This window comes from Leptinotarsa decemlineata, unplaced genomic scaffold (assembly GCF_025532065.1).
Source record: "Leptinotarsa decemlineata unplaced genomic scaffold, Ldec_3_MD MMD2_tig00000251_RagTag_RagTag, whole genome shotgun sequence".
Taxonomy (NCBI): domain Eukaryota; kingdom Metazoa; phylum Arthropoda; class Insecta; order Coleoptera; family Chrysomelidae; genus Leptinotarsa; species Leptinotarsa decemlineata.
Window position 1 is genome coordinate 2049080 of NW_027412547.1, and position 27037 is coordinate 2076116.

The following is a 27037-nucleotide window of genomic DNA, read 5'->3' on the forward strand; positions in this document are numbered from 1 at the left end:
TTTTTCGGACAAGGAAAGATCATGGCTAACACCGCACCTTAGTAAGCCCCCTCACTTGTATGGACTACCCAAAATCCACAAGAAGGACGTTCCGCTTAGACCGATCATCAGCTCCAGAGATTCGGCTACTCAAAACTTGTCTAGATTTTTACTTCCCTTAATAGAACCATTACAAGGAAAAACATCGTCTTTTGTGAAGAATTCAAGGCATTTTGTCGAACTACTAGGGTCAATTGAGGTCACACAGGAAGATCAACTAATTAGTTTCGACGTGGAAAGCCTTTACACCAACGTTCCGGTAGAAGAAGCACTCCAAATCATACAGAGAAAGCTATCCGAAGACGGGAACCTGAAAGAGAGGACGAATCTACCTATAGAAGTACTCATGGAATTACTAGGATGCTGTGTACAAAACTGTTATTTCCAACTGAAGGACGAATTCTTTACACAAGATGAGGGACTGCCAATGGGATCGTCACTTTCACCAGTCATAGCCAACATATATATGGAGTGGTTTGAAACTTTGGCCATCGAAGAAGCCCACAAGAAACCTCGAGTCTGGTTGAGATATGTTGACGACACCTTCATTATATGGAACCATGGGAATACTGAACTAGACGCCTTCCTGAAACACATCAACAGCGTGAGACCTTCCATCACTTTCACAATGGAGAAGGAAATCCACAACGAATTGCCATTCTTAGACGTTTTGGTGAAGAGGACCGACACTAAGTGGGAAACATCTGTATACCGAAAACCCACTCATACGGGACAGTATCTGAACCACGAATTCAACCACCATCAATCGACTAAAAGAGGAATCATCAAGACTCTATTAGACCGTGCTTTTGGGCTCTGTAATACGAAGGAAGGTCTCGAGAAGGAACTAGACATCATCAAAAATGATCTTCAAAGGAATGGCTACTCCAAAGCGATGGTAGAAAAGACTTTGGCTAAAAGACAGCAGGAGCCTCGCAAGGAAGAGAAGCCGTCACAACCAGTGCTTGCACTTTCCTACATCAGAGGATTATCGGAGAGGATAAGAAGAATTGTTCCAAGTACAACATCAGAACCTGCTTCAGATCCGGTAACACTATCCGTAGCAGCCTCACGAAAACCAGGCCACCAAACGCGGACTGCGATTCCAAGAATTGCATTTACCGGATACCCTGTGAGTGCGGAAAATCCTATATTGGTGAAACTAAGAGGCCATTGAATGTTCGCATTGCCGAGCACAAGAAACACACACAGCGAGGGGAAACCAGCAAATCAGGAATAGCAGACCATGTTTGGACACATCAACACAACATCGAGTGGTCCCAAGCTGAGATCTTGCACAAAAAGGAACATTGGTTTATGAGAAAATTCAAGGAAGCTTCATACATGTTGTCCAACAACGTATTCAGCCAGGCCAGCTTAGAAATACGCAACATATGGAAACCCATCATCAAACGAAAAATGGCCAACTCCCGCCAAAACGATCATGTCCCACGGAACCAGTGAAGCGGAAAATGGAAAGCAGGGATAAGTGAAAGTATTTGAACGACCTATAAATAGTCATCTCTCGGAGGAATCAGTCCAGTCATCACCCGAAGACGATTGTAGATACTAACAATGGAAACGTCGTGAACTAACGTGACGGAATCTCTACACTTTTTATTTTTATTTTCTTTTTTCATTCCTTTATTTTTATTTTGTTTTTATTTATTCAATTGTTCTATGTTTACTTGTAGTTTATTTCACTATTATTTCATTACAGGTTTATTTTGGTTAATATAATTGTTATTTTCAGCTATTCATTTTTAATTATTCTTTTTTAGTTGTTTCAGGGATTTTAAATCATTTAATATAGTAGACAATGGAAGTCCGAACTAGTGAAATTCATCATTGTTACTCACCTGAAGGTTGGAGATTTACACCCTCAAAAACCGCGTGTGTCAATAAGTCAATAATCATATAGATGGCGGAACTTAACAGTTCTTTTTGAAATATGGTTGATGCATATCAGGATTAGAGATCAATAATGGAATAGACATTCAATTCATTTGGTTTAAATACTATCTAAACTTCTATGAACATTTTATTAAAACAAGATAAAAATAAAATAAAAACAACAATAAAAATTAATTGGCGCTCCGGGGCGACTTCATTGATTCCAGTGGCACATTTGCTTTTTCAGCTGCAGGAAAACCCGGAAAAACCTGCAGCACCACATCATCTGAAGATCTTGATCTAACAATGTCCTCTCTCTTATAAAACAAAATGTAGGGTGTCTCCAGAGGCTCCAATAAATTCACTGCATCGCCAGAACACTTCGTGACACGACTATCGTCAAACTTAAACCAATCCGTTTCATCTTTGACCAAGGCGTAATGACCAAATTCAACGCCAGAACCACAGTGAACAATGACTGCATGAATATTATAATAGTGATCTGCTAGGTTGAAATGTTCATCTATTTCGAACCTTCCAAAGAGTTTCTTGCTTCCGTTAGAGGTTGAGTCTTATTTGAAAATCATCAGTGTTATTATTAGATTGACTGGTGCCTCAGCTATACTTGTTTCCTTATAACAGTCAGTTAGTTTGGCGCATGTTTGACAATACAGTCGATCATCACCTGTTGAAAATTCCATTTTCAGATGATTTAACAATAAGCTTTGCACGGACTGGTTATTAGTCATATTAGGAAAAGCTAGATGAAGTTCCAGAAATTCACATAAGTTTTCGGTACTTCTTGAACATTTAAATTGTTTTTAGTACTAAGAACGCTACTTTTCTACTAAGCAACACAAGCTGTTGATAGATTAAAGTAATTGAATATTAAAAAATCTTTGAATTTCAAGACCATATTTTTAATATTTCAAAGACCAAAGGAATGACAGGATTTTTTGATAACTTTTATTTCCAAGGATAGTTATTTTCTAAAGAATTCGGATGCCCATCCAGCCCTATTCTCACAAATGTTTTTAAGACATATTCCTGCCAAGAAGAGTAGCATGATTTAAAGAGAAATATCATTATATTTAAAAAGGAATTTTTTATTAATCGTTATGTCAGTTATGAAATTAAATATATAATACAACTTAATATTTCTAAAATTAATGTATGGGAAGATTTGGTAGGGTTTGATTCCACAAAAAGAATACATAAAAAGGAACAACTTTTCTGATGATATTTTCAAAGCAAAAACACATCCATCAAAATAATCTGAAGAAGACAAAGATCAATATCAACTGTCAATGAAATTCGAACAGTTTGATTCTAATTATCCTATTCTATCAAAAGTATTATTCTTGTAAAAAGTCTCGCTTCACATGTATAATAAAATTCAACTTCTTTTTTGATTTTTGTTTTCAAATTGAAAGTTGTCTTTCAACTTCAAACGACCATTTCAAGTTTATTTTTCGTGTCCTTAGTTTTTTCAATGACCTTATCAATAAAAGGTCTATCAGACGGATTTACTTGCAGCATAAAGCGAACCAGACTGTGGAGTTCCTGAAAAAAGTATATATTATATAAACAAGTACTATAATAATACCTAATGGACATGTATCATACGATTTATTATGTCTTTTCGTCTTTATAATATTTTATGAATAAATTAAATTTGAAATTTTATTTCCCAGTTCAAAATAATAGCACCAATTTTATTAGAGCAAAGTATGGCCAAAAATGAGTAAAGGGTAAGTTGACTCACTGGACAGAATGAAATATATACATTTTGTCTGTCTCACCTCATCAAAATGAGTTTCTTGAGGAAAAACTACAGTCCCTGATATCACAGCCAAATTAACAGAATCTCCTCTCTCATAAACAATATCATAGGGAGATTTGAAATACAGTATTGCATACAGAACACAGCCCAAACTCTGCAAAATACGATATAAGTAAAGGAATGCTGATGATAAAATTATTTATTACCCAAATATCTGTTCTTTGATCAATAACACAATAACTTTCCACATGAAAAAGCTCAGGCGCTCTATAAGTCATAGAAGACCTCTCGGCTGCTAGATCCTGCAGTTTTTGCGCATCTTGGGCCCCACAAATTTGAACCTTCGCAGAAGCACATGATCCTGAGATAAGACATAAAATTGGTAAATAGATAAACAGTTATATATTATTCAATACTAATTTTTTTTTCATTGGTATTTTAATATTGAAATGAACATCTGGATGCACAAAAACGTTACTGTCTTGGCTCTCAGAACTCTAGTAGCGGCGGCTAAGAACGGGGAAAGACAAGAAAAAACAATTTTATTGGTTGAGAATTATCATGACATGTTTGACGTTTTGTAATCAATTGAAACACTATAAATATTATTGGGAACCGAAAGGTACCGGGTGATTCTTTTTTTTCTATTCACATAAGAAATTAAAATTGTTGATGGCTTCTCAGAAACAAAGTATCAGATTGAAAAACTGTAAAAGCTATATTGTACATCTTGAAATTTGGCAGTGATAGTGTTCTTTGTTTTTCATTATCATCTTACATAATGTCAGAAAAAGATTCAAAAGAAATTGGCGAATCAGAATTTGCTTAATTTTGAAAAATCAATTAATTAAGTTCCAAAAAGGGTAACTTTTACCTAATTTTACCAAATTTGTATTTCTTAAGGTTTTCGATTCACCCATGCCTTTATCGAATACATGAATAACTAACTAACAAACAAATTCAATAATAAAATCGGAATTATAAAAAATATGTCAAAATAAAAAAGTCACTTGTTCAGTACATAAATAGTTTTTCATATAATTTTTGAGTTTGATTAAGGAAGTAGTTAATTTTATTTTAACAGGTAAACTGTGAATGGTTATTCCAAGTTCCGCTTTTCTTGTAAATTCATGATTATTGCAGTTTACAATTTACTAGGTTGTTTGGTATCATGATTGTACATATCTAAATTAATTACATTCGATATTGAGGATTGTTTCTTCATATGTTTTTTTGAGCGAATAAAAAGACAAACCTACATTTCAAATAATAAAATGCAATACATCATTTCCAGATAATTGGTCAGTGAAAACAATATCAATGTATATACGATATACGGATATACGATGTATATGTATATGAATTCATGGGAAAAAAATCTGTTATTGGGTTAGCTGAGACTGTGAAAGAGATTGATTAATAACCAATGGGAGAGTGGTATTGGCTTTTCAAAAACAGGTCCAAAGACAACTTTACCGTATACCACAATAAATGCCTCTCCTCGAAGATTCAAGCCTATTAACGAAATCAGTCTTCCATGCTGAAATGTATGCAATCTTGCGCAAGGAATAATAATTTGAGGCCACAAAATGAACGGAACAATGCCGTGAAAAACTGTGAAAAGTGGCGGACAGGATGTTTGACTGAACGTACTGGATGTCAGAACACTCAGGTGTCATAAGCAACGAAAAAGCTGACGAGTGTGCCAAACAGTCCACTCCATTTATAGGCCCTGAACCAGCAGTGGGAACACCAAAACCTTGTTGAGCAAGTGTGTCTATTGGAAACATGAAGAAAACTGGAAAAATATACCGGGGAACATACTTGGGAAAACCTCCATAAAGGGACTATCCGAGAAGAGAATTGAAGAACTGCTTCGCCGAAGCAGGGATTGACTCAAAACAGTTACAGGGCTGATAACGGGACACAATCCATTGAGAGGACACCTGTATAACAGAGACATTAGTAGCAGGCAATGCAATGAGGAGACAGAGACAGCTCGCCATATTTTACGCAAATGTGAGGCACTGAATCACAGGTGAACAATTCATGAAGAACTGCCTGTAGTTACATCCAGCCTAGACAAAATAGTACAGTAAACAAGATCGTTGGAATAGGTGTCATGAAAACACAATAGATCCATTAGGCTGCAGTGTTTTTGTAGACTTAAGTGAAATGGATAAACAAAATAACTCTCAAGTAGTAGAAAAATATATGATTCACAGTATAAATACAGTTGTAAGATTCCACCCTCATGATCACTGAACGTAAAAGAAGCATACATCCTATCAAAAGAGTTAAGAAAGTTATTGGTTATCTCAAAGTATTGTAATATTAAAATAAAATACCTAAATCCATCAAAATTGGATCCATCTGCTCAGTTAAACAAATGTTAGCTGTTTTTAGGTCTCTGTGTGCAATTGGGTCGGGAGTAAAGTCATGTAGGAACTTAATAGCTTGACAAATATCCAAGAATATCCTAAAAACATCTTTCACGTCCATATAATTCTTATTAAAGGACCTCAAGACCAAATAATCGTGTAACGTCCCCCTTTTATAATACGGCAGCACTAAAAATGCCTCTGATGTTGCTTGAACAACTATATCTGCAGAACCTGAAAAATAAATAGTTGTAAAAGAACAGATTCAGGCAAGAGATGAAGATGAACCTTTAAATGTGGAATCCACAAGCTCAATTATGCTAGGATGCCTTAGTTTTTTATAATAGTTTATTTCTTGCATGGCAATTTTTTGATCTTCCACACTGTGGCATATTATCCTTTTCAGGGCATATTTCTTCTTGGTGGTAGTATTTTCTACTAAATCTACACAAGAAAATCCCCTGAAATCATTGAAAATTGTATTAAACAGCTGTTGGGGTATCTTATCCATTTACCCTTCTCCCAATCTTTCTTTAACAATGTATCGGGATCCGTTTATATTTATGGACTCTTTACTACAAATGCAACCCATTTTCAAAATCATACTAAGACCTAGGGTATTCATTATTCTTATTATTCATTCCAATTCCCAATTTTCGAATCACCCTGTCCACTAGCATAGATCACATAATAAAATTGACATAGACATAAGGACATAAAATGACAACAATAATACTCAATAAACGTCATTGTTCATTAGCCTAACCTAAATTATTTGACATATTTCTTATTTCTTCCTCTTAAGTTAATCTGACATTTTTGACGTTAACATCATTTTATTCAATTTTTGCACTAATGGTTGAATGATTTTTATTAGGACTGCGCTTTATTCATGTAAAAAAATAGCGGCTGAGAAATTTTTGAATTATTATTCAAATTGCCAAAATTGGAGAATTTCACAGTTTGGAACATCATCGAACTCCGTTTGAAGAACTTTTGAATACTTTTTTCTATCTATAATTCGTTTGATGGAAGAGTTGGTTCCATAAACCATTGAAAATGTATCATTTCTCATGATTCAACACGAGATCAACGGATTGAGATATCCCCATAAAGGGTTGTTTTTGAGATTTGTACCTACCTGAAAATCTGAAGTTTCCATTTGTATATATTTAATTCTGTGATACAACGATAAAAATAAAAACAACATTAAAAATTAATTGGCGCTCCGGGGCGACTACATTGATTACAGTGGCGCATTTGCTTTTTATTTTTTATTTCCATTTTATAAACTTAATATCTATTACATTGATAACTCATATAGGTAGTTATGAGATGAATATAACAGCAGACACATGTTTTGGAGTGACCCACTTTTTCGGCTCACCTTCCGCCACCTTCTCAAATCTTTTTGTACACCGCCATATACCAGGAATGGCATTTGATATATCAACCACATCAGGTTACATCAAGTGAAATGTTGAAAAATTTCAACATGTAACATTTCTGGATATTTTCTCAAGAATTCGATTAGTGAATCTACTTACTTTTGGGTAAAGTGGTGACTTTTTATGATTAAAAAAATATGTTTCGACTTTCTTTTAATTCATCACTATATTAGGAATCAACATAATGACAATCGAAATACGATACATTTCGATGGAAATAATTGAAACATGCACAAATTACAAGACTATTATAAATTTAGTCTTTGATGTACTACAAAAAAGTAAATTTCAATTTGTTGTCTTCATCAGGTTCAGAACACGATTCAAGACAAGCACTCTCCTCAATATTTAATTGGTGTAGGCATCATGTGCCTACACCAATTAAATATTGGTGTACCTGAATGATTACAGTGATATCTATCATTTTCGATAAATAGTTAGGGGAAATACTAAAGCAAAACTTTATAAATCAATTGGTTTATACACAAAATTCACTTTGAAAATGAATACATTTCAGATGTTGAAAGCTATTGAAGCTTTAGTCTGCACATTCAACTGGCATTCCTCATGGTCGTAGAGAACTGGTGCTCACTCAGTTATTTATTTTGAAATGAGCATATGATACACCTCGGAAAATGAAAAGAACAGGTAATCGCCAATTAGCAGTACAAGCCACATCTAGATTTACCGGAATCCAGAAGAAGAATTTCAAAATTTACTAACTTCAGGTTAGTGAATGTTATGCAACTGTCATCAAAAGTCATAGTTGACTAGATTTAGAAAAATTTAAAAATACAGGATGTGGTTCGAAATTTTGCCAAGTTTTACTGTGATAGTAGCAATGATGGCTTTACCTCACACCGCTGCGTATGGTCTCAACTACTTAGTTGTAGGAAACAAATACCGAAGAAGTATGTACAAAAATTCTGAAAAGAAACAATATTTGCGAGACACACGACTGTCTGGAGATCCATACAAAGTAAATGGTCTCGAGGTGATACCTGATGCATGAATTTTCAAGGTAAATTTCGATGGGAACCTGCTTTTTTAAAGAAACAACTACAATGATGCCCTTTTTTCTTTAGGTGACTGGTGTTCCCAGACAGATGAAATAGGAAATATCTTAGTGTTAACTAAGGAAAATATACTAGAATTTCTGAATATTGGTGTTTTATTTTCGTTCAGAGAGAAGTTTCGTTCAGGTTTTCCATTGGTTTTTCTGGGCCAGAGTATTGTTTCACTTTCACGTTATTAACTTTTGGTGTAAATAATAAGGTCACCATTGAGCAAGAACAATCTGAAATGGTGTACTTCAAGGATTTATTCATGGCCCATTGTTATTTTCAGTTTATGCAAGTTTATTATTACTGTCAAAGGTATACAGATGAAACTAAGATTTATCACTTATTCGATCGAGGGGGTTGATGAATCATATGCCCATATCAATAGTGATATAATATATTAAAGAAAAAATGAAAATCAATAACATACTGGCTGTAGTGAACTAAGCATTTACTTTTGTAATGAAATTATTATTACTGTATATTTTTACTGTGTTACTATGCTGAACAACAATCTATCTTGTTTTCATGATTTCATTATTCTGATTATTTTGTTAATATTTATCGTTGTCAGAGTCAAAAGATGAACCAATTGGACTCTGGCAGACGCTACTTGAGATGCGACAACTATCTTTCAATATATACATATGCGTGATTATACATATGAATATTTGTGACATTTATAAAAGATACCTCACAGTGGTTAGTCTCACAGATGTTTCTCGTTCAACCAGCAACAGGACCTTGCTAAAATTATTCGAGTAGATCACCTACAGACAAGTTTCGAGGTATTATCTCTCATCAGTGCAGGAAAGACTGGACCCAAAAAGTCGTCTAAGAGAAAAATTGTCAACTAAAAACAGCTCCATCCAGTGAAAAAGCCCCAAGCGGGAACTGTGTCTGTAGCAATTGTGCTCCAAATAACAACACTGCTCCCTATTATCATGAAATGATTATCATTATTAGGAATTACACGTTAAAAGGTAAGACCTCGTTAGTCTTAAGCTCGCACAAGTTTCTCAACTTCTAAGAGTTGTCGTTCGTATGGGGGCGACAGCTCATTAACGGTAAAACAGATTTTAAACAGACAGACAGATATTATTATTTAGCAGTCGTTACATAAAAAAACCTAATTTGAAAATATTCCACTGAAGGGGATTATTAAAAAAATGGTTAATATTCAATATATATTTATAACAACCATAGAATTCTGTACAGGTACAAAACAAAAAAAAAAAAAAAAACATCATACTGTGAGGAATCAAATAAAAAAATACTGATTGCAGGATGTATATAAAAAATTGAGTTGAAAGTTAAATTAACAATGGTAAATAAATAATTGTATAAATATCATATTAAAACTAATAAATTATACTACTATAAATATTATATCAAAAAATATGGTAAAAAAAATAAAGTACAGCAAAGTCTGTCCTATTGGCAGAGAAGAAACTTTCTTAAAGTTGAGAAGTAACCATTATTATCTGTTGTAATCAAATATTTGCTCGAATTAAAAAATTCAAGCGTTTGGCATAATGTACGTTTCCATTTTGGAAATAACAACAGTCATACGATTCAATTTCCTGTCAGATTATTAGAACATGCTCTTGTAAGATCATGCAACATTAAATTTTTTTTATTCTCATAGGGAAAATTTTTTGAAATAAATACAGGACATCTCACCTAAACCTCCAACGGAGAATATCTTTTAAAGATTTTTTTTGGTACAGCTTTTAAATATGGGTTATTTGTAATATTTTTGAAAAACTGAGCTTTTTTTATAAAGCGAGCCGTTTTAGAGATATTTAGGATTACGAAAAATATTTTTCATAAAATTTGAATTAAATTGATAAAAAATATTCCTCTATGAATTCATTGATATATTCTTAGTGAAATTTCAAAATATGCCTGTTTTAAAAATGAGGGTGTTGAAATTCAAAATTGTTTTCCTCCAGAACTTCTAAAATATTGATTATTTTATGTGTTTCACTAACCAGTTGCTTCTTCAGGCGTGTTCATAGTAACCAAATTCTTCCTGATCGATGTTTTATATGATTTAACAATTTTAATTTTATAACCTGATACCTTTTCAACTTTTTAATGACTAATAATTTTACTTGAGTTCATCATATGTATCAAAATGGATGTTTGTTGGTTGGTTGGTAAGTGATAAACTTCTACATCGCTCAACCGATCGTGATGAAACTTGACATGTATAAGTAATTTTTCATAGAGAAGGTTTTTAGGCTATCAATTTTTCTGTAACTCGCCACTGGATGGCGCTGTAGAACAATTTTTTTAAAGCACTGTTCTACAACGCTGCCCACGCCTAAGTTCGTTGATTCTGTCAAAACATCAGAACAGCAGCGATACAGCAACATAGTACTAGTATATAAAATAACTTAGTGAATTCCCCAATAATTTTGCTCGTTTGTTGATTTGTGGTTTTTGCCCAAAACTTTATATTGGCCAAACAGGGAGAACGTTTTCCCAAAAAATTAAAGACTATAGTGTGCTTCATTTGAAGAAGATGGGTTTGAAAATCAATCTTTTGGAATGCTTAGAAATCAGTAGATTCAAGAATTATGAAAATTTACTGAATGGCCAAATAGAATTGAATATTCCCCTTTTCATTCAATTTTTTCTCTAATGTTGGAATTGGTAATTAATTGATACGTGGGAATTTGAGATATTTTCATTTATTACATTTTCATTTAAATACGTTTTTTTCTGTTGTTTGAATTTTCAATTATTAGTCATTAAAAAGTAGAAGGTTATAATTCAAATTGTTGAATTATATAAAGCACTAATTATGTAGAATTTAGTGGGTACAAACATGGCAGAGGAAGCTATTCTATAGTGAAACACATGTAAACACTGTTTTGTAAACTTTTCAGTAAAAATCTAGCAATAAAGTGTTTTTGAATACATTAGGAACTTTTATCAAATATCACAAATTCCATCGCATACTGATTATTATCTCAAAAAAAAGTACAACATTCACTAGTTTTTTTCCAATTCTGGCGCTAAATGGAGATTTTAGCCTCCAAAATGTTAAGATAAGTACTTATCTGTTAGATTTTCTCAGCTATTTTTATGATAGACAAAAATGTTGAATACAACAAGTTACTGATAAATGGAACATTTTTATTCATGAAAAATACTTTGAATTTACGAGGTGAACTAAAAAGTTGTCCTTTTCCACACCTGTATACATTATGTCAATTTTAATACTTACAATGGGCTATATATATCTCACGAACGAAAGGTGATATCGAAAAATGCTTGAAACCGTTTCTAGGATAGTAAGGGGGAACTAAAGTGACATAAAAGAGAACTCACGCCCATCAACCTCCTAGGCCCCACCCACCAAAACTCAAAAAGTTTAAATTGCAAACCCCTACTCGTGATACATCATTGAAAAGACTATAAAAAATGCTATTCAAAGATCTGTTTTTTGGGTTCTGTCAGAGTCAATAATTTTTGGTTTGTTTGAGACTTTTAAATGTCATTAGTTTTCATCATTTGTACGATCTGTACTGTCATTCAGCTGTAGTTGTCACGATGGTTTACAGTATACCTGAGCGCGTGGAGATAATTTTCATATTTGCCTCCCAGAACCAGTGTTATTTAAAAACAGCTCAAATATTTCATGAAAGGCATCCCGACAAAAATGTAAGTCACGTGTACGTCCGCGACTTAGTTGAAAAGTTTAGAGAAACGGGATCAGTGCAAAATAAAAAAAGGAATGCCCCAAGATTACTGAATGAAGCAACCCAAATTGAGGTCCTTGGAAATTTTGCAATGGAGCCTACTGCATCAACACGTCAAGTATCTGCAGTGACAGGACTTTCACATGAGTCGGTTAGAAAGGTGTTGAAATTACATAAGTTTCACCCGTACAAAACACAAATTCTTCAAGAACTAGGCGATGATTATTCTGACCGACGAATTGAGTTTTGTGAACTCATGACTGGAATAATTCGCGTTGAACCGAGAATGTTGAAAAAATATTTGTTTCAGTGATGAATGTACTTCCATGCTGAATGGTAATGTAAATAAACAAAACTGTCGGTATTGGAGTGATGCGAACCCGCATCTATTCTGAGAAGGTCACACTCAATATCATGAAAAACTGAATGATTGGGCAGGAATATTAGGCGTTGCTATAATTGGTACCTTGCTCATAACAGGCAATTTAAGCGGCGACATTCATCTTGATATGCTGGAAAACACCATCGAACCTTTAATTTAAGTGCATGAATTAGAGAACCAAAGGGACGACCAAGGCAACCTAGTTGTAGAAGATTTGCTGCACTTCCAACAAGATGGAGCACCTCCCCACTATGCAGCTCCAGTTAGGCACTGGTTGGATACTAATTATCCGAACAAATGGATTGGAAGAAGAGCTCCCATTGAGTGGCCACCGAGGTCACCAGACTTGGCGCCACCTGACTTTTTTCTGTGGGGTAATCTCAAGTCAGTTGTTTATAAAACTCAACCTGCGTCACTTGTGGAATTGCAAGAAAGAATTACGAAAGCATGTGGCGCCATTACTAGAACAACATTTGCCAAAGTTCGTGCAGAATTTGAAAATAGGCTGTATTATTGTTTACAAACCAACGGAACCCACTTTGAACATTTACGTAATTGACATTTTTAATAAATTTGCAGTTCAACAAAAACCTCATTAAATATTTCATTCAAGCCAAAGTTTCACAATTATTGCTTCACCCTGTAAATTATTATTAAATAAGAAAGATCCAAATAAGATGTAGAAAACTTTAAAAAGCCTTGTCAACTCAAGGAGAAATGTTAACTGCTTCAGTAGAGGTATTGAATTTGAATACAATGGGGCCATAACAAAAGTTAATGATAAAAATGATATTGCGCAGAATTTCAATATTTATTACATTGAAAATATTTTAAATACTATTGATACTGGACCAGAATGGAGTAGTCCGTACCATTTTGTATGTACCTTCTCTGAATTTAAATTAATTGGATTGTCTGGACAACAAACAAGGCAGTGAAATAATAGATATGAGGTTCATTAAATCTACTTTTGGAGTCATTGAGCATGTGTTACTTCACTTTATTAACAGTTCTTTATTGTATGGAAAGTTTCCAAATGACTTGAAAACTAGTAAAGTTGTACCAATACAAAATAAAATCATGTGAATTTCGACCAATTAATACATTACCGGGAAGTGAGAAACTACTAGAATCTGTCGTATATAAACAATTACCGAGATATTTGAATGTCAATAATATACTAATGTTAAATCAGTCTGGCTTTAGGCAACATCATTCATGTGAATCTGCGCTTCAGTTAACAATAACTAAATGGAAACAATCAATAGACCAAGGGCAATATATAGTGGCTGTATTTTTGTACTTCAAACGTGCATTCGAAACAATTGATAGAAGAATTCTTATAATGAAGCTAAAAAGCATTGGCATTGATGGTAATGTACTTGACTGGTTTATTGATTATTTGTCAAACAGAAGCCAGATCACAAAGATTGACAACTATTTATCGGCTCCTATATTAAATGAATTTGGTGTGCCACAAGGAAGTGTCTTAGGACCTCTCTTGTTTCTGATATATATTAATGATATAAGCTTTGCTCATAACTGTGATTTCATAAATTTATTTGCTGGTGATACACTACTTTGCGTTACCAATAATAATCTAAATGAAGCAATTTGTAAAATAAATACATCATTGTAAATCATCATTGCTAAATTTAAGGATATGATTCTAACTACTCCCTTCAAGTATGCTAACCTTGACATATCTGAATACCACATTAATATTGAGAACACAGAAATTGAAATCGTTACTGAATTCAAATATCTTGGTTTTATGCTTGATAACAATCTCACTTTCAATAAACATTTTTTATATACTTATAAAAAGATTTGTAAAAAATTATATTTTTTCAGTCGTATATCAGCTAGTCTCTCAGCTTTCTCCAACATTACTGTGTATAATACAATCATAAAGCCACACTTTGATTATTGTGCAAGTTTGCTCTATTCATTAGATCAAAATACAATATCAGCTTTACAGAAACTGCAGAATAGAGGTATGCGTATAATATTAAAATGCAACCGTTATACAAATACAAATATTATTAATGCTGGATCAGCTTCAATGGCTCTCCGTGAGAGATAGATATTATCTTATCAGATTCATACAAATTGTTAAATGAATTTGATACCTTTTTTATATTTTATATTGTTTTGTCTTTAGATAAATTTATAAGTAACTACCTGTATACTTATTTTTATTTGTATTTTTTAATATTGGTCTTGTCAGAAAGTTAATAATAATTTTTTTAAATATTACTACATGTATTTTTGTATGTAAATTATGTTTTCCTATTTTCAATAAACTGTTATTATTATTATTACAAATTGTGAACTGAATTTGATACCGATTTTATATTGTTTTGTCTTTAGATAAATTTATATGTAACTACCTGTATACTTATTTTTATTTATATTTTTTAATACTGGTCTTGTCAAAAAGTCAATGTAAATTTTTTTCTTAATATTTCTACATATAATTTTTGTATGTAAATTAGGTTTCCTATTTCAATAAACTATTATTATTATTACCATTGGATAGCATTTTTATAGTATTTTCAATGTTGTATCACAAGTAGGGGTTTGCAATTCAAACTTTTTGTGTTTTGGTGGGTGGGGCCTAGGGGGTTGATGGGGGTGAGTTCTCTTTCATGTCACTTTAGTTCCCCCTCACTATCCTAGAAACGGTTCCAAGCATTTTTCGATATCAGCTTTCGTTAGTGAGATATTATAGCCCATTGTAAGTTTTAAAATTGACACACTGTAGAGTTCTCCGTTACCATTTTCATACTTCCAGTTAGTGGAAGGTGAAAAGACCCGAAAAAAGTTCATAAAAAAAACTGATTTCCTCCACAAAAAAATTACTTTTGCTCCACCTCATTCAAAAGTTGTTGCCATTGAAAAAATTTGCTTCGACTCTTATATCAAGTTGAAATCATTGAAATCATCATTCTTGTTAAACCGGAATATATTCTCTAGGTCTGGAGATATCTCCTGAGGAATTTTTAGGGGAAATACCCTGTACACCATTCAACGTGCCCTTAATTTTTCTTGGTCCAAGCGAGTTTGTCATGTTCAAGATCCTTCCTAAAGAGTTTTTTGCCCTGTGCCAGAAGCTCCGCGAACTGAGATACGACTGGATCCATAGCGCAAGAGCTAACAGCTATGACTTCGTCGTTCTTCAAATAGAAAGCTACAAACTTCAATTCGGAAACTTCGCCGTGGTAAATTATGTCGTCGTAATCGCCGTGACCAGCGTATCTGGAATAGAAACGTTTACTATAATATAATGAATTCACATATTCAGACTACAATTTCAATTACAAATCCTTGCAAGTCGCTAGGAAATTTCAAGTATCTTTATTATTATTACTGGACGATAACTACTCACCTAACACCTTTGCCATAAAGCATTGTCCAAAAGTAAGGAACCGACCTCAACTCCGTCGTCTTCCCCACCATGTTCAAAGCCGCAATCTTTCCATGATAGTGTGCCAGAGGGTAGTGCCCAATAGCTGATTTTTTACCTCCGTGAGACCATACAGGAGCGTAAGCTATGTCTCCGCCTACAAATACGTCTGGAACATTAGTCTGGAGATAATTGTTGGTTTCTATGGAACCGTCTGGTTGCATCTCGATCCCGGAGTTTTTCAGGAAGTCCGTGTAGTATGTGCTTCCTACTCCCATTATTACGAGGTCCGCTTTCAGGGTGGAACCTAAACAGAGAAAGTAAGCTCATACAACTCGACGTCTAGCTCTGGTACAACCATTAGAATCTGTCTTCAATCCTCCCTTTCTCACCATTTCTATCATCCACTTTTGAGACGTTTATTGTATTTCTGTATTTCATTTTCCAATAACTTTGTATGAATATTTGTATCTTACTGTTTGTATAACTTTTTGTTCCTGTTTCTTTCCATGTTTCTGTATGTCTTTTTCTGTTTCGCAAACCTATATATACTATTGTTTGGCCTCTTTTTGATTTCATTAATCTTTTTTTTGCATACCTCACATCATTCCTTATGTTTTACTCTATTACTGCACTCTTTATATTCTATTTATATATCAATGTATCTAGCTACCCATCTGTTTATCTATTTATCTATGATACCACTTCAATTAGCAATGGAAATAGAATACAAAAAATAAAATATTATATCATATGTACATGTTCATTTCAAAAAGGTATATATCAATTGATCCAAAAGGAACTCTCCTATTATGAGATATATTGGTCTCATTTCGGAAAAAAATCATCATATACACACATATCGAAACAATAAGAAGAAAAAGCTCCCGCAATGGGAAATTTTGTAACATTACAATACTGTTTTTCATCAGTTTATTCAAAAATTTAATATCTAATATCAGTATGAGCACTTTCTTTGGCACTCCCCTTATCAGTATGGGGAGTGCCAAAGAGTAATATTACTGAATCCAATTAAAAAACTTGAAAATAACATTATATAGTATATAAATAAGGTAAATTACAGGGAACATACAATAAACTTGTATAAAACAAGAAAACTATTATTGCATGATATTTCCCTTCTCTGGTAACTATTGAAACCAAAAATATTTAATTTGATTCAATTTCTGTTCTTATTAAATTTTTCATATATTCTAATTGATAAATACACCACTATTTCAGGTAATTGATTAATTAAGGATAATTTTTACTTGTGGCAATAATGATTTGTTTATGAAACTTCTTCAATTTGAAGGGTTTTTCTTGTAGAATTATACACTTCCTTCTAAATATATCTCCCTGTTCAGTAGATAAATCACCCACTATTTCAGGTAATTCGTTTATTAGGGATACTTTTTATTTGGCAGTAATGATTTGTTTATGAGACTGCTTCAATTTGAAGAATTTCCTTTAGAAAATTATACATTTCTTCTAAATAAATCCCACCCTCTTTTACTTCTGCAGATCAATCAACCACTATTTCAGATAATTCGTCTATTAGGGATACTTTTTATTTGGCAGTTATGATTTGTTTATATGAGATTGCTTCAATTTGAAGAATTTTCTTTATAAAATTATATATTTCTTCTAAATTAATCTTACCGTCTTTCAGTTATGCAGATCAATCAACCATTATTTTAGGTTATTCGTTTATTAGGGATACTTTTTATTTGGAAGTAATGATTTGTTTATATGAGACTGCTTCAATTTAAAGAATTTTCTTTCTTCTAAATGATTCATACCATATTTCAGTTCTGCAGATCAATCAACCACTATTTCAGGTAATTCGTTTATTAGGGATTCTTTTGATTTGGCATTAATGATTTTTTTATGAGACTGCTTCAATTTTGAAAAGTTTCCTTTATAAAATTATACATTTCCTTGTAAATAAATCTCACCCTCTTTCGGTTCTGCAGATCAATCAACCTTTATTTCAGGTAATTCGTCTTTCAGGGATACTTTTTATTTGGCAGTAATGATTTGTTTATGAGACCTCTTTCAATTTTGAAGAGTTTCCTTTATAAAATTATACATTTCTTCTAAATAAATGTTACCATCTTTCAGTTCTGCAGATCAATCAACCACTATTTCAGGTAATTCATTTATTAGGGATACTTTTTATTTGGCAGTAATGATTTCTTCATAAGACTGCTTCAATTTGAAGAATTTCCTTTATAAAATTATACATTTCTTCTAAATAAATCATAACATCTTTCAGTTCTGCTGATCAGTCAACCACTATTTCAGGTTATTCGTTTATTAGGGATACTTTTTATTTGGCAGTAATGATTTGTTTATGAGACTGCTTCTATTCAAAGGATTTTCTTTATGAAATTATAAATTTCTTCTAAATTAATCTTACCGTCTTTCAGTTCGACTGCTGTAACATTTCCTCCACCATCCTCTATGACCCTGACGATTCCGCTCTCCCTAATGAAATGAACACCCTTTTTCTCGAAGAGATCCATAAAGGCAGCTCCGACTTCTGGTCCTAACAGGGGCTGAAACGGTAGGTTCTTTCTCAATACCACCGTGACTTTTTTAACTTTGTTTTGACAATAATTGGCGGCCTCTAGCGCTATGAAACTACTGCCTAGGACTACTATTTCCTTGTCTTCCCCCAGTTGGGATATTGTATACCTGAAATAAGGGTTCATTAGCTATATTGGATGAACATTCAACCAAACTTTTTGGCGTTACTGCTACCAATGCTCTAATATAACAAATTCCTAGTTTATTACTATTTCTATATCTCTGACCTAGCTCATATATATTTTTTAAAGGTTATTTCACTAGCTTACTGAATGGTTTCTTTTGGGATTAGTAGTCTGAGGTCGAATTGTACCTGAAGTACCAAACGTTTCGTCCGCTACTGCGGTAGACATCATCAGTGGTATGTGCATTGACTGTGAGGTCGAAAGTGATATCTTGAAAGACTCAGCAACGACTGATGAGGCTGATAGAAGGAATGGTGGTTGAGGTAAAGGCGTAATACTTATACAAGTAGATCTAAATCTGAAGTATCCCAACAATTTCGACAGGAAAGGAAAAGGGGTACAGGTCAACAGAAAAAATGGTATGCAGTACTCAAGAATGTCAGAAATAGACTTCAATCAACATCCCAGCAGTACCAAACCACAACCACCATTTTCTCAATCACACTAACGAAGAGACATATATAAAGACAGTAATTGCAGTACATAAAGTAAAGATTATGTATAAAATAGCATCTAAGTGACTTAACACTTGTGTTATGCTACAAAGTAATACTAATTGATATAAAATTACAGCTGTGTACAGAGAGTTAGGAAACAATTTAGTGGCAGTGTATCTTGATTTTACTTTGTTTATTTTTCAAATTGTTGAAGGATATACATCCAAGAGATTTTTTTTAAACAGAGATAGAGAAATGCACTCTTAAGTGGTTTGCGTATTACACAGTCACTTTTCAATGTAAACTTTTCAGTTTGCCCTTTATTAAACTTTAGCAGATTGCCTATTGATTCACCTTTGTTTATTTTTCACACGGTGAGAAGTTAAATACCCCAACAACATAAAAAAATTACTTTTTGTTAATAACATCTTTTGTTTTACATTGTATATGTGTATACTATCATTTCAGCTCCCAACACTTTGTTTTAATATTTTTACATTTCAACTAAGTCATCCGAACGTTTCGGACCTACCAGACCTAGTATATTCGATTTCAATACACTTTTTTCAAATGGTGGAAGTTTGAACCTCTAACATTCATCAGAATGCCTTGGAATTAATGTTTTACTTACTTCGAATGCTCATAATCTCGCAAAACGACCACATTTCTCAGATCAGCCCCAGGAATGTCAGTTTTTCTAGGCTTACAGCCAGTGCCTATAAACAACTTGTCGTAACTAAGTTGTGAATTGTTGCTCAATGAAACGGTCTTCAGTGAGGTATTCACGGCAGTGGCTTCAACTCCTTTCAGTACGTCTATGTCATACTGCTTGTAGAACTTGCTATCCCTGAACTGAGCTTTTTCAATTTCAAAGTCCATTGTTTTACTTACTTTGACCTAAAAACATAAAATAAAAACATGAACATTTGGAAGTAACATTACACACCAAAAAAAGTACATTCAAGGTAAAATCACCTACTCAGATAACCCCACTAGATCAGCATGGCATGTTATATTGCAACTCTCAAACAAAGTAAATGTACACAGTAACCTTATAATCAAGATGATTTATACAAACATTTATGGTCAAAATAAAAAAACGCCTGGTCATCTGGATTTGATGAATGAAATATTGAGATTTTTCTCGTTAAACTCTGCAGATACTACATACACCATCAAATAGAAAAGGGAATATTTTTTAGATAGATGGATTTATTAGAAATAGATGTCCTAATATACATAAAGATTAAACAATTATATCAGTTATTGAACAAAATAAACTAAAATATATATGACCTAAATAGTAGAATATAGTGTGTAAAAACGTAGCAGTAGTAAACGATGAAGAGAATAAAAGAGAGAAGAACGATGAAGAACTCAGTTGGAATAATAATGTTCTCGTAGATATTAAGATAAGAAGCGTTTGAATAGTTGGAGGGTGTTACTTTGTTTAATTTCATTAGGAAGCTTGTTATTGTCATTCAATTAAGAATATTAATCATTGATACTATAAGAGTATACTTATAGCATTTTAATAACAAGTGCATTCCTCTGTTTTGTAACTTTTGTAGAGTAGAGATAGAATTACCTTCTGATAATGATATCAGAGTAGCACAGTAATCAAAGTGTGGTAGAATTATTGTTTTATAAACAGTCAAATTAGATTAGAATGTTAGTTGTCTACTAATTCTAGTAAAAAAAAAAACGTTTTATAGAAATTTTATTACACATATACTGGAAGTATTTTTTCAAGTTCAAAGTTTTATCAACGATGAAGCCAGGGTATTTGAATTCTTCCACAATTTCAATAGTTTCGCCTTAGATTTCAATATTAATGTAGTGGATATCAATTAAGTTATATTTATATTGAATTGAAGGGGTTATATTTTTAGGAGTGATTAATTTTTGGAAAGAAAGTTTTTGGCTTTCTACTACTCCATCTTGATACAAAAAAAGATGAAGGAATCTTCCAAAGAAAGGAAGGAAGTAATCAATTTGAAAATAAGTAACTCTATACATGGATGTGTAGATCATGCAAAGAAGTAACTTTCAGACACAAACTGAAAGAAAGTCCTCCTGAAACAGCTACTTTCATATAAACATTGAATTACACGAAAGAAAAAAATTATTTCGAAACAAATACTTCTATATGAACACTGAATTATACAGAAGATACTTTTCTCTACTCAGTTTGTATTTCAAACATTCGTTGTGGAATAAAATCAGATATCATTCACATGAGTTCTACTTTAAATGAATGGTAACAAATTGCACTTACATGGAACACTGTCATCCTCACTGCTATACATGAATGTTTCGCCTTAAGACACTTGCCACAAGGCTCTTCAGTACCAAATTGGATAACATTATAGAAAATACACACAATTCTTTCATGATTTATGATTTTTAATGTCACGGAATAAGCTTGATCTGCTTATGTCATCGATGACATCGTAATGACATACATTCACCTATTTGATTTAATCCCAGCCAAGAGAAATCTTATTTGAATTGAAGGGGTTATATTTTTAGGAGTGATTAATTTTTGGAAAGAAAGTTTTTGGCTTTATATTGAGTTATATTATTATATTATATTGAGTTGTCAATATCATGGCTTTCGTTTGGATGGTATTCAGTATGACTTTGTTTATGTTCAAAAACTTTGCCACGTTTTCAAGAGTGAAATTAATTTTACATACAGCAGTCACTAATGAAATTTATGTCATTCAAATAAAGTATCAATAAAACAGGAAAACTCTTTTGGATTTCTTCTTCTTTGAGATACTTCCAAATGAAAATAATTAATTAGATCAGTGGGAACTCTTAACAAAGATGTGCAGATCATGCACTTGAGTTTCTTTCGAATACAAATCGTAAGGAAAATTCCATCTGAAACAACTCAAAAATTAGAGGATATATTCGAAACACGGTAATTACAAAAACTATCAACATATTTCGAAACACATTGTTCGGTTACTAGAATGAGTCGTGTTCCATGGGAGGAGTAAATTTTGTGTAGTTTCTAAAACTGCAGAATCTATAATTGGCAATTTCAGTTATAGAGATATTGCGCTTTCCATAGTGAAATAGTTGAAGGGTACCACACAAAAAATTACTCTTTTACATAATCTACGTTAACAATATTCAAAGAAAAATTATGTAATGTTTGCAGATGATACATCACTGCTTATAAATAGAAACAACAAACAAAATATCACATATAATTCTTCTGAAAATACTACGTATGTACAAGAGTTGTTGGATGATAATAACCTCACTTTGAACGAAAAAAAAAAAAATTTGTTATTCTCAACTCTTTTCTTGTATATTCATTTTTACACAAGTGTTCTGGAACTTACTCACCCTGTCATATGGTAAATAGGGCTCCCTACAAACCATTGTCAATCTTCCCTTGTAACCCTCCTGTCGGAGAGTTTCTACGCAAATTGCCCCTGCAGGTCCGCCTCCTATCACTACAAAGTGCTTTTCATTCTTCGGGTCTCCTTTGACCATAGACGGGGTGCGTTTGTTACTTTCTAATTCGGATCTCTTTGCGCGAACTCTCACTTTGTTGTCGTGGATGGTGACTTTGTAGCATGGTAGAGCATCGACAGCTGAAAATGCACCATGTTTAGAATGAATATCAGTCGAATTACCGACAAGACATTTGCTAGAGAACAACATGTACTTTTTCAAGGAAATAACACTATATATTCAAAATATTACCTATAAATTCATTTTTTTGGCATGGTTACCAAATCAAATATATTTCATTAACAAGGAAGACAATATGCCTGTTGATATCAAATGTATTTTTCAAAATAAAATACAAAAAATACCCAAGTATGATGTTGGCCAAACAAGATGCAATCTTGAAACTAGATTGTTAGAGCATAAAAAATACAGAAATGCAAACAAACAAAATTTACAAATCACCCGAATCTAGTCATTTATCCCAGATGGCTCATCTTTGAAAAAACCCAGTCATATTTCAATAATCAGTCTCTCTGCTAATATGAGAAGGGATATGCTATTCATTTTTTCAATTTGTTGATTCTTAAAATGATCATTCTTAGGTTTTCTCATCAGCTAACATTGGTTTTTTAATCAGTGTGTCCTGTGTATGTGATCGATGTGTTGATTATACTCATTTCTTTTTATGATAGAAAGTTGCAGTATCTGGAACTGACCACTATCAAACATTATGGAAAATGGAACAAGGGAAAACTGACTTTTGATAAGACTTGTTTTTCCTCATTTTCTCAATTTATCATGCCATTTTATATTCAGCTGTAGTAATATAAAGTCCATTAGACCATTAGACGGAGAGAGAAATGACATATCAATCTAAAAATTTGACAATGGCTATTATTGAATGCAGTCTATGAGTTATGAGTCTATGCAGTTTTGAGGAATAGAGTGTCTTCAGTTGTCTCGTTTTTGAAATAAGCTTTGTATTTTCAAATGGAATACCCTGTAGATTTAAACTTTCTTTGTATACTATGTTGAATTTTCAACAACTTTTCTCGCCATCATTTTTTTGATATCTCCATTTGTTTTGAAAATATTTTTCTTCAAGATTTACCGATAAAATCCAGTTTTAATTAAAAAAAAAATTAAAATATGGCATATGAATGTCACTGAAAAAGTGAAACCAACCAGAGAGTCGATCTTTTTGGGGATTTTTCCTCTCCACAACCTGCAAAAAATTCAAAATTGTAATGCTTTCGACAGCCGTTGACAAAGTTTCAAAACCAAAACAAACCGAAGAAAAAACTGCAAGATACATTATTACATACATTGGGCAAAATTAATTAAAACGAGAGTTACAAATATACAGAACATTTTTCTTTATGAAAAATACTTTGAATTTACATTATCAGAGTGAATTTAAAAATTTTCCTTTTCTACACCTGTATAAAGTTCTCCATTATAATTTTTACTTTCTTTAGATTGTGGACGGTGAAAATCCTTATGAGGGTCGATAAAAAAGATAAAACTTCCACAATTTGTAACAATATTGGGGGATGTTTTACAGACATCGTTCCTTCAACACGATGAGAATTTACGCATAAATCACTTATTTCAAATGGAACATTTTGTATATTTTGGCATTTTCAGAATCGACTGTGCTTGTGGATCTATAAGGAATTCACAATAAACCATATTTCAATTGATTATAGTCTTGGAGCCGAGAAAAAATATGATAAGATCAAATAAAGTGAGAAAATTGAACCATCAATTAATTAATAAAACACTTTTGTAACCTTAAGGACCAATATAGATAAAACAAAGCAAATCCAAAATTATTGCTCTCTTTCCTCAATAACGTCATAAATTTTATAACAACCTATGTATCAATATTATATTTATGGAAATTTTTATGATCTTATATTGAATTTATTGGTGTTTCAATTCAAACATCAGTTTGTCTTTCACTTCAACAGGATGGTTGTAGTTATTGATTTTTTTTGGTTTGTCAGTTTTTGAATTTTGAAATTTTTCCAAATAGAAAGTATTTCCGTCGAGTTTCTACAAACGTACTATGTTTCTACGAACGAAACAATTTCCATAATTTTCAGACTCCCAAATAAAAACCTTGTATCTAACTTCAGATTGGCTATTAATAAACTTATTATTATTAAAAGAGTTGATGACATATCTTGGAGTCAAATTTTTACAACCTATGCTTCTGGTTAAAACTTAAAAAAAAAGTAACTCACCAGGATAATCTTCTATGTCCCCTGTGGCTAAATTGAAACAAGCTCCATGCCATTGACACCTCAACCTGCCATCTCCCAAGGCACTGCTAACCAGTGGGGCCCCGTAATGGGGACATTTAGTGCCCAGGGCATTGATTATTCCATTCTGTTTCACCAAAAGGACCTTTCCCTCGTCTAAATCAAAGGTCTTCAGTTCATTTTCACCAATATCGTCTACTTGGCAAACATCACCTTCTACGAATTCGTCAGAAGGTTCAACTGAAGACACTTTCCCTGCTGTGAAATGAGGATTTGTGGTTAACGCTTTTATCAAAATGTTGAGCGAGGGTATTATAGTATACATATCGAATGAAACATTCGAAATATATTTTAGATGTAATCAATACCATTTGAAGATGACCTCTGTCATTTTGAAAAAAATAACACAATTTCTACATTAGGACTTGTTTGTTCCCACTGATACTATTTTAAATAAACAAATATAATCGAAATATTCACTGTAAAACAAGTTTTACACAATTTAATCGACCAAAATTATTTGCGAAATTCAAGGTTATGTAGTTCGTAAATGACCTACAGGCTACAGGTTGCCAAAAGACCTACTCACAAGCACCGGAAATTTCAACTACTCTGGATGTGCTACAGCCCATTTTACCATTAGGAATTTGACCACTTATTGTTTTTTTTTGGGGTTCCAAGAGTTGCGAGAAATGTTTGAGGCGCGTGACTGATTTTTTGAGACTTTCTAATGATGTAAAACCTTGCCTAAGGGATTTCCCAATCATAACCAGTATTTTATCTGAAATGCTGTGATAGATAGGTAATAAACGCGTCACATTTTACTTTCGTGGTATGGATGTCAAAACTAAAATCATTTCTTAGAACTGTTTTGTTACTGAATTGCTTAATTCCATCTACTTGATTCCTAGAAGTTTTTTTCGAGTTATTTCAAAAATTGTAAACAGTAGTTGAAACGTTCCACGTGCTCATTTACACAGTTGCCACTGTTACCAAATTATTTTAAGTAACCAGAATGTGAAAAATAATATAGGGAAAAGTGAAAAATTTCTTGAATGAAATGAAAGTATCTGATAAGTACTGCTGAAAGTACAGATGTTGCGTCTTCTTTCTTCAAAAACTTGAAATTTCGGATCTAGCAAATATTTAGAACTACGTAATGATAAAGCATGAGGTAAATGGTTAGAACTGGAATATCATTACGATTGTTTACAGACCTCCATTTTACCAACTTTCCACGTTTTTAATGAAAAAAAGGCTATTTACCTGTATTATCTTCAGCTACTTTTGAAGTTCCACAACCCATTTCAACAATAAAATTTTTGGCCACTTGCAGATATTTTATTTTTATAGAACGCAAAGAAATTTTGAATGCGAGTCTATAAATTTTTCAATATGTCTAGCAATGTAAGACTTCCTAATTTGAAGTTATATAATATCTGATGTGAATTACTGTGATAAACGATGTATTTCAGATAAAAAATTTCGGAGCATGATTGATCACTTTTCACTGATATGAGCATCTAATTTTCTAAATATCAAAATTACTTGATCAAGGAGATAAAAATCATGAAGAAATATGTACCTAGATCTGAGTATATCCTTGGTGTCTTACACCAACGGTCAATCCTTTTTCATGAAATTAATAGATATAAGAATTCTGAAAATTTAACTAAATGACTAAATAGAATTGAATGCTCGCCTCTGTTATATTTGTTTTATAATGTGAAAATTGGTATGTCCATTTAATGAGTTGGCGAAATTTCTTTTATGATGTTCAAATTTTCAATAAGTTACTCAAACTCAGATAAAATCATATGAGGTCGTCTGTAGATCATACCTACAAATCAGTATATTATTATATATAGGCTAATTAGATAGAATTTTGTCAGTATGAATACGCCTGAGTAAGTTTATTGTACAGTGAAACACGTGTTTCGGTTTCGTAAACTGTTCAATGAAAATCTCGCATT

The 27037-nt window shown here is 32.7% G+C and overlaps 2 protein-coding genes across 3 annotated transcripts; both read right to left on the reverse strand.

Moving 5' to 3' along the window:
• Window positions 1-3019: 3019 nt before the first annotated feature.
• On the reverse strand, window positions 3020-6795 carry LOC111507573 (serine/threonine-protein kinase 16). Its single transcript, XM_023162908.2, has 6 exons — window positions 6612-6795; window positions 6385-6557; window positions 6064-6330; window positions 3922-4076; window positions 3735-3869; window positions 3020-3495 (listed from the first exon to the last, which is right to left on the reverse strand). The coding sequence occupies exons 1-6, from the start codon at window positions 6719-6721 to the stop codon at window positions 3379-3381; spliced, it is 957 nt and encodes a 318-aa protein (XP_023018676.2). The 5' UTR covers window positions 6722-6795; the 3' UTR covers window positions 3020-3378.
• Window positions 6796-12011: 5216 nt separating this feature from the next.
• Window positions 12012-26504, reverse strand: LOC111507574 (apoptosis-inducing factor 3). 2 transcript variants are annotated; one of them, XM_023162910.2, is made up of 7 exons: window positions 26331-26504; window positions 25047-25322; window positions 22687-22937; window positions 19955-20220; window positions 18532-18809; window positions 16092-16416; window positions 12012-15961 (listed from the first exon to the last, which is right to left on the reverse strand). In XM_023162910.2, the coding sequence occupies exons 1-7, from the start codon at window positions 26368-26370 to the stop codon at window positions 15742-15744; spliced, it is 1656 nt and encodes a 551-aa protein (XP_023018678.2). In that variant the 5' UTR covers window positions 26371-26504; the 3' UTR covers window positions 12012-15741. The 2 variants fall into 2 exon arrangements, with proteins under 2 accessions (XP_023018678.2, XP_023018677.2); XM_023162909.2 differs by lacking the exon at window positions 26331-26504 and adding an exon at window positions 25654-25998.
• Between the last annotated feature and the right edge of the window lie 533 nt (window positions 26505-27037).

Coding starts and splice junctions, on each gene's coding strand:
- LOC111507573 (XM_023162908.2), bottom strand. CDS start 6,721: ATGAATACCCTAGGTCTTAGTATGATTTTGAAAATGGGTTGCATTTGT. Junction 6,331..6,384: donor TGTGGATTCCACATTTAAAG/GTTCATCTTCAT, acceptor TTTATTTTTCAG/GTTCTGCAGATATAGTTGTT. Junction 3,870..3,921: donor ATCAAAGAACAGATATTTGG/GTAATAAATAAT, acceptor CGTATTTTGCAG/AGTTTGGGCTGTGTTCTGTA.
- LOC111507574 (XM_023162909.2), bottom strand. CDS start 25,831: ATGATTGGGAAATCCCTTAGGCAAGGTTTTACATCATTAGAAAGTCTC. Junction 25,323..25,653: donor AGTTGAAATTTCCGGTGCTT/GTGAGTAGGTCT, acceptor CTCATTTCACAG/CAGGGAAAGTGTCTTCAGTT. Junction 18,810..19,954: donor CGAGATTATGAGCATTCGAA/GTAAGTAAAACA, acceptor CCCTTATTTCAG/GTATACAATATCCCAACTGG.